The following is an 8,472-nucleotide window of genomic DNA, read 5'->3' as shown; positions in this document are numbered from 1 at the left end:
AAGCCAAGTTCACAAAATGACGGTAATAGAGAACAAAAATATAGAAGCATACTCATCCCCTAATCTGGGCAGGCAACATCAACATTAATGTAGCATCACCATGCATGATCATAATTTTTGTGTTGAACATCATCCTCGGTCCCTCACCCCATATATAAATATTCCATGTCCATAAATTTTTTATTGGTTCCGTGATCGCTTGCAAATAATAAATATACAAACGTCAAACTGAAATACGGATATTGAAAACTGTTATGAAGTAACTAATTAATGTGGCTACTAAATTTACTACATGGTTTACTGAATGTATTCCATTAAGATTATCGGTCCATGTACATAACTTGCAATTATTCGGAAACAAGGGTCCAAAAAATAATTTATCAACTGTGTACGGTTAATATGGGGAAAGGTAAATCACTCTAATTAACCTGTTTCCTGAAATGGCTTCTTAAATAGGCCAAATTTCTGAATTATCTAAAAATTTGGTACTCAGACTTAGTGCTATAATGGAAGCAAAGAAGATTAAACCTAAAGAAAGAACACAAATAGGCGGGCGATAAAAGTTTTATTGATCTTGAGGATACAGATTATAGCATACGTTTAGGTTATAGCCAATAAATTTTATATAATATAGTAGATATGTCCTAGTTAGACCCCCGAAATCTCTACATTTCGGATTACCAATTCATGATATATTCTAAAAAATCTCCACCTTAACTTGAATAATCTCTCTAAAAACAGATGTACTAGATGCACTATAATAATTCCAGATGTCCTATAAAAAAAATTCCATTCTCAGATTTTCCCCCAATTGGAAAATCAACAACTCCAAACATTTAGCAATTTTAAACAATGTTGAAACTTGCTATGAGAAACCGGCTCGGTGAGAATATCATTTATATTATCAACAATACCCACTTTAATCACCTTGATTCCCTTCTCACTTCTTAGAAAATGATATCTTATATTTATGTGCTTAGTCTGCTCATGATGGACTTGGTCCTCTGATAAATAGATTGCTCTGAGACTATCACAATACACCGTAACCTGATCATGATGTAGACCCCAATCACTGACCAAACCTTTCAACCAAATTCCTTCTTTTGCGGCTTCTGTTAATGCCGTGTACTGTGCTTCTGTAGTAGACAAAGTCAGATTAGGTTCCAGAGTAGCTTTCCAACTGACAATGGAACCACCTACAGTGAAAGCATAACTAGTAATAGATCTTCTACTGCCATAAAATATTTTTGGTGCTTTTTCATCCGTTTTCGTACAACCATTAACGGTAACATTAATCCTACAATATTTTTAGAAAGAAATCACATATAAGGATGTTTGTAGTAGTAGTTCATAATTAAGTTAAAAAACTAAAAAATACTAATTCATTTTATACCATTTCCAGTAAAATATACCTATTGTATGCTCAAATTCATTTCAAATGTTTGATATAAGTTTGTGTGTGCTAATTGAATAGTGGTTACCATCCTCATACTTTAGGCTATTATAAATTAAAAATATCCATTCCTTAGTAAATTAGATATATCAAGCTTCCTACTACGAAACGGTGGACATGTACTCCTTTTTCTCAGCCGACTTAGGTGCTAAGCGATAAATAGTTGTACATTTGTAGCACTAGGAATATCTATGGGTTCTACTGTAGATATGCCAAACCTTGAAAAAATTCTCTAAATGTATCCCTTCTGTGACAAGAAGAGTTTCATTTTACTTATATCCATATAAATCTCCATTCCCAGAATTTTCCGAGCCGCGCCCCAGTCGTTTACTTCAAACTCAGCACTAAAGAGACCCTTTAACTTCTGAGCATCAAAATTGTTCTCTGACGCTATGAACAAATCATATACATGCAGAACCAGATAAACAAAGAACCATTTTCTGTCTTACTATAATAAACACATCAATAATATTGACATAACAACATCTTTATTTTATTCTCTTCTGAAATAATATGGAAAAGCTAAGTTTTATTTGTCGTATGAGTGCAAGGATTTCATTCTTTTATTTTGGATCTGATCAGTTTTTCATTGACCTTGAAAGATATTGCAACTTTGTATATAATATTTTGACTTAAGTGAATACTCTTTAAAATGTTTATTTTGGAATGAGGCATTATATATGACATATATTTTCGAGTTGAAAAAACCCTTGATCGATGACATATAATTTGTAAGCAACTCTTCCACAATAGTACAAAAATAATAAAAAAATGGTACAACCATTGGGCAAGAAAAACACAATGATTTTAGAATATGTAAAATATAGTGCAAAGCATGCATACGAGAGTTTAGGGGTGCCCGTTTTGGGGTTAAATGCAAAACCCTGACACAACCTATTTATTCGATTATCATTGTTCATTTTAGTTAGTATTGTTTTTACAAACCATTGATTAACAAGTATTTTGGTAATAATTTTAAATTTTGGATATGTTGTATTAAGTGCATAAAAATAATAATCATTGTCATTTTATGACTATTTATTTATAGCAACGTTGTTCTTTGCATTCCACAAAGTGCTTAAGAAGAAACATAAGGTTGAGTAAACTGTTTATTGACATAATAACAGGCTTTTGTTTCTTCTCCATTGAAATAATATAAAAGCCAAGTTCACCAAATAACGGTAATAAGGAACGAAAATATAGAAGCATACTCATCCCCAAATCTGGGCAAACAACGTCAACATTAATATAGCATCACCATGCACGGTCATCATTTTTACGTTGAACATCATCCTCGGTCCCTAATCTCATATTAAAATATTCCATGTCTGTAAATTCTTGATTGGTTCCATGATTTGCTTGCAAATAATAAATATACAAACATCAAACTGAAATACTGATATTTAAAACTGTTATGAAGTAACTAATTAATGTGGCTACTAAATTTACTACATGGTTTAGTGAATGTATTCCATCAAGATTATCGGTCCATGTACATAACTTGCATTTATTCGGAAAAAAGGGTCCAAAAAATAATTTATCAACTGTTTACGGTTAATATGGGGAAAGGTAAATCACTCTAATCAACGTGTTTCCTGAAATGACTTCTTAAATAGGCCAAATTTGTGAATTATCTAAAAATTTAGTACTCAGACTTGGTGCTATAATGGAAGCAAAGAAGATTAAACCTAAAGAAAGAACACAAATAGGCAGACGATAAAAGTTTTATTGTTCTTGAGAATACAGATTATAGCATACGTTTAGGTTATGACCAATAGATTTTATATAATACTGTTGATATGTCCTAGTTAGACCCCCGAAATCTCTGTATTTGGGATTATCGATTCAAGATATATTCTAAAAAATCTCCACCTTTACTTGAATTCTCACGCTAAAAACAAAATATACGAGATGTACTATAATAATTCCAGATGTACTATAAAAAAATTCCTTTTTCGGATTTTGCCCTAAATGGGAAATCAACAACTCCGAACATTTAGCAATTTCAAACAATGTTGAAACTTGCTATGTGAAACCGGCTTGGTGAAAATATCATTTATATTATCAACAATACCCACTTTAATCGTCTTGATTCCCTTCTCACTTCTTAGAAAATGATATCTTATGTCTATGTGCTTAGTCTGCTCATTATGGAATTGGTCCTCTGATAAACAGATTGCTCTGAGACTATCACAATACACCGTAACCTGATCATGATGTAGACCCCAATCACTGACCAAATCTTTCAACCGAATTCCTTCTTTTGCGGGTTCTGTCAATGCCATGTACTGTGCTTCTGTAGTAGACAAAGTCACATTGGGTTGCATAGTAGCTTTCTAACTGACAATGGAATCGCCTAGAGTAAAAGCATAACTAGTAATAGATCTTCTACCGCCATAAAATATTTTTGGTGCATTTTCATCCATTTTCGTACAACCATTAACGATAACATTAATCCTAAAATATTTTTAAAAAGAAATCGCAGATAAGGATGTTTGTAGTAGTAGTTCATAACTAAGTTAAAAAACTAAAAAAACTAATTCATTTTATACCATTTCCAGTAAAATATACCTATTGTATGCCCAAATTCATTTCAAATTTTTGATATAAGTTTGTGTGTGTTTATTGAATAGTGGTTACCATCCTCATACTTTAGGCTATTATAAATTAAAAATATCCATTCCTTAGTAAATTAGATATATCAAGCTTCCTACTACAAAACTCTGGACATGTACTCCTTCTCCTCAGCAGACTTAGGTGCTAAGCAATAAATAGTTGTACATTTGTAGCACTCAGAATATCTATGGGTTTACTGTAGATATGTCAAACCTTGAAAAAATCCTCTAAATGCATCCGTTCTGTGACAAGAAGAGTTTCATTTTGCTTATATCCATATAAATCTCCATTCCCAGAATTTTCCGAGTCGTGCCCAAATCGTTTATTTAAACTCAGCACTAAAGAGACCCTTTAACTTCTGAATATTAGAATTGTTCTCTGATGCTATCAACAAATCATATACATGCAGGACCAGATAAACAAAGAACCATTTTATGTCTTACTATAATAAATACTTTAATAATATTGACATAACAACATCTTTATGTTTATTCTCTACTGAAATAACATAGAAAAGCTAAGTTCACTAATTGACGATAATAGATAACGAAAAAATTGAAGCACATTCATCCCAAAATATGGGCGGACAACGACAACATTAATATAGGATCACTATGCATGGTCATCATTTTTTGCGTTGAGCATCATCATTGCTCCCAGACTCCATGCTCAAAATATTCCATGTCTGTAAATTCTTGATTCGTTCTTGGATTTCCTGCAAACAATAAATATACATAAATTAAACTGAAATACCGACACTTAAAACGGTTAAAAGTAACTAATTACTGTGGATACTAAATTCAGAACACGGTTTATTGAATTAATTACATCAAGATTAGCAGCCCGTGCATATAATTTAATTGCTATTATTCGGGAAAAAGGTATCAAAAATAATTTATCAAGTATAAAGGGTTATATCAAGTATAACTGGTACAAGAACAACATCACTCTGCTACATGCACATTGTACACCTTACCAATGCAAAGTATTTGACTACAGAAGATCTAAATGCTTATAATCATGTTTATAAAAATTTATGATTAAATCCAGAATATATATTTCTTATATATCGAAGGCATTCAAGTTGGTGAAGAACATCCCCACTAAACAATTATTTTAGACTACATATGCCCTTGTATATCATGAAACGGCCGTTTCACAAATAGATCAATCTAACTAAGGTTTTTATGAGTGGAGCCATAATGTTTGGTCTTTGCCAATATAGCTCTGAGATTGAGTTACATCTCTTCAGTTAATTTGTAGTTGTAATTTTTGTGTTTATTCAGGTATCACTTGTTCCAAAATAATATACAGACCTATATATATAACCAAATCGACATTGACACAGAAAAAGAAGAAGAAAAGAAACTAACTAATTATAGCCTGCTGCTGATTTTTATCAGGAAGTTTTGTATCTCGGATACTAAAGACTCTCTCTAGAGTATAAACATCTTTCATCACCACTTCATTAAGCACAAACAACTCGTTATGATGAAGAACCTGTCACATTAGGTATATACGTTCTCATACACATATAGCTTTGATAAAGTTAAGTGTGAAGAGTCTATGTTTTGTGAAAAAGAGAGGAGATATAATTGCCTAGAGCTAGGCTGTAAGAAGGTGTGTACCTTATCCTGAAGAGTACTTTGCCACCGAGTAGGTGCAGAAACTTGTGGAGGCTGAAACGAACTCGATGCTGAAGCATTTGAGTTCTGTTGCAACAATGATGGCTTGTTCATCGTCGATATCGACGAGTTGAACATTCTCACTGGAGGGTGTGCCCAGGGTGATTCCAACCCCCCAAACTCTGTGTTCACTCCCATGTTTAATGGGATTCCATGGACACTCGAATGCATCAATATGCTACCCATGGCTTCTCTCAGTTGCTGGCATTGAGAATGGCGCGTTAAATTATAAGTACTGTGCACTGTGTTTCCGTGAAGATATATACACATTGATATATATACAGTACGTTTACCTTGATTTCCTCTTGTAGTAAATGCTCTCTGATCCTCACCTGTGCCAGATACTGCACTGTCTCCCCCAGCGTTGTGGCCATATCTGCCTGCTTAAAACTAGAGAATGTGTTATAACATTTCTTTCATGTCTATACATAATCTTGTTGGTGGGAACACAATTTTACTAGAATTTCACTCAAATCAAATAAATAATCTGATTATTTCTTTACCTGTATAATATATATCAATTTTTTCTTGTAAAACCACCTTCTTCCATTCTTAATACTAATTTATTTATCTATATTAACTACTAATTAGTAACACCGAAACTATTTCCAAAGACCGGACCTTTTGGCTGCCCGGAACTAGCTCATGCAATTCCATCAACTTGTCGTTGATACTATAGCTGCTCTTCTGCAACAACATACAAGTTAGTCAAACAATAATCTAAACATTAAGAATTTATTATTATCAAAACAAATTGAATCGTAAACAAATAATACCCTTCCCGGATGAGTGTGAAATTCAAAAGCTTCTGATGTGGGGGCACCTCTTCTCATAACCTGATAAATTCATTTAAGATAAAATAGGCGTTTTAGTTTATGGGTAGCCTATAAATGAATAATCTCGTTAAATTAATAGATTAATTTTGATCGTCTTCATCATTTACCTACCAAATTGAAACAATTTATAAAATAATTTATTCTAGCCTATAAATTATTAAGCAAATGAAATAATATATCTATGATTTTCCAAATAACACTAATACAGCTAAGCCCTTGTATGTAGCACATAAAGACAAGAATGTGAGGGAAAAGTAAACACCCACCCGAGCGTTATTTTGGTAGTTGTCATCAACTTCTAATCCTTTCCGCTTTTTGTTCTTTTCTGCGCCAAGCTTAGGATTACCTATAGCCCCTGTTGCCAGGGCCGCTTCATGACCTTCAAATCTCGCATTTTCAGATTGCCATTTTATCAGCGACCTTAGCTCAGGTGTTAGCGTATTAAATTTTGCCTCATTTGGGTTTAGATATTGTTCGGCTGACATTTTTTGATTGCCAGGGTGTCCAAACTCCAAAGGCAATTGACAGCCATTATTACAGATTTCTGCAGGTGGCTTCTGAAAAGGAAGAAAATTGAGATCTTCCAGGTCAAATTCTTCCCATGGTATTTCTGGAATCAACTTACATATGTCATCGTCTTCATTTTGATTTTCTGCCCCAGCTGGTGGAATCATGGCAGCAGAGCTTTCAACAGTAATTGTCTGAGACTCATTATTTGCAGCAACTTTGCCGTCAATTGTTTGACTGTGTTCCAAATTGTCCCTTCAAAGTTAAAAGAGTTTTATTAACGTATCTGTACAATTAATTAAAAAATACATGGAAGTAATGATGAATATACCAAATATACATATATAGATCAATGAAATTTAGATCTTAAAATAGAGTCAGAGGCCATATCAAATGAATATATGCTTGTACGAGATCTCACAACAAAATTAAGAAAACATGTTTTCATGTACTACATAAAGATTGCATGGGAGAATATATACAACTTACATTTTTCTTTGTGATAATCGACTTCAGCTGTGTATGTTTGTGAAATTCAGATCAGAAAATGGAGATAAAAGCCACTGGGTAGTGTTTTTGTGTTAACTGGGTACTGTTGCTGTGTTAAGGAGTACTGGAGTGTAGTGTAGTGTATATTATGAGAGGGTTGGAAAGGTCTGGTAGAAGGGGAAAATGACATAAGCATTTTCTAGCAAAGACATGCAATTGATGATAATCATGGAAAAAGATAAGTGCTGATTTGGAAGGTTTGTGCATTAGTGCATGTATGGTTCATATATACTTGGCATACTCTTAGCTCTTAACAACAACCAACAACAAACATCTTAGTTAGATAGCTAGCTACTTCTATATTAATTACTGCATATTAGAGACTTTTGTCCATGAAAGTTTAAGTTATTCTTTGTTTTGTCTTTACTCCTGAACTAAGAAACTAACCATGTCCTTTGGTTCAAGAAGCAGTATGAGATCTAGAACCACAAATGAGGCCAGAGTATTAGTGCAACACCAATACAGGGTATCAAGAGGGGTTAGCACATCATATGGCATGACGTGGATTGGCACCGTTATTAGCACTCCATTGAAGTTGAGCAATGCCAGATTGGGGAGTCGAATCAGTTGGCATGGGCCGCCCATTGAAGTTGAGCAATGCCAGATTGGGGAGTCGAATCACTTGGTATGGGCCGCCCAAAGTTGGCATCCCAAGAAGTAGGGTGCCAATTTCATTTGTGCTTCCAATGGTGCATAAAATATCATTTCTTTAATATAAATTTTCATTGAATTAGTGAAGTTGACATCTGAGGATAACAACCATTAAAGTGATTTGAAAATAATATGGACGAAAGAGAATATAAAATATAATATTTTTATTATGCGA

At 33.5% G+C, this 8,472-nt stretch overlaps 1 protein-coding gene across 1 annotated transcript; it reads right to left on the bottom strand.

Annotated features, from left to right (window-relative positions):
* Positions 1–4,605: 4,605 nt before the first annotated feature.
* LOC141706007 (uncharacterized) lies at positions 4,606–7,818 on the bottom strand. Its single transcript, XM_074508854.1, has 7 exons — positions 7,587–7,818; positions 6,857–7,352; positions 6,531–6,590; positions 6,376–6,441; positions 6,048–6,134; positions 5,698–5,955; positions 4,606–4,784 (listed from the first exon to the last, which is right to left on the bottom strand). Coding segments are annotated over exons 1-7 (1,059 nt in total). The 5' UTR covers positions 7,589–7,818; the 3' UTR covers positions 4,606–4,694.
* Positions 7,819–8,472: the final 654 nt, after the last annotated feature.

Source organism: Apium graveolens, chromosome 2, assembly GCF_009905375.1.
Source record: "Apium graveolens cultivar Ventura chromosome 2, ASM990537v1, whole genome shotgun sequence".
NCBI lineage: Eukaryota > Viridiplantae > Streptophyta > Magnoliopsida > Apiales > Apiaceae > Apium > Apium graveolens.
This window is presented reverse-complemented; position numbering and strand designations above follow the sequence as displayed.

Bases quoted from the DNA above. Each gene is read 5' to 3' on its own strand.
- LOC141706007 (XM_074508854.1), bottom strand. The intron at 6,591-6,856 runs GTGGGTGTTTAC...TGAATTTATCAG, and splicing joins ACTACCAAAATAACGCTCGG to GTTATGAGAAGAGGTGCCCC. The intron at 6,135-6,375 runs GTCCGGTCTTTG...AGTTTTAAGCAG, and splicing joins TAGTTCCGGGCAGCCAAAAG to GCAGATATGGCCACAACGCT.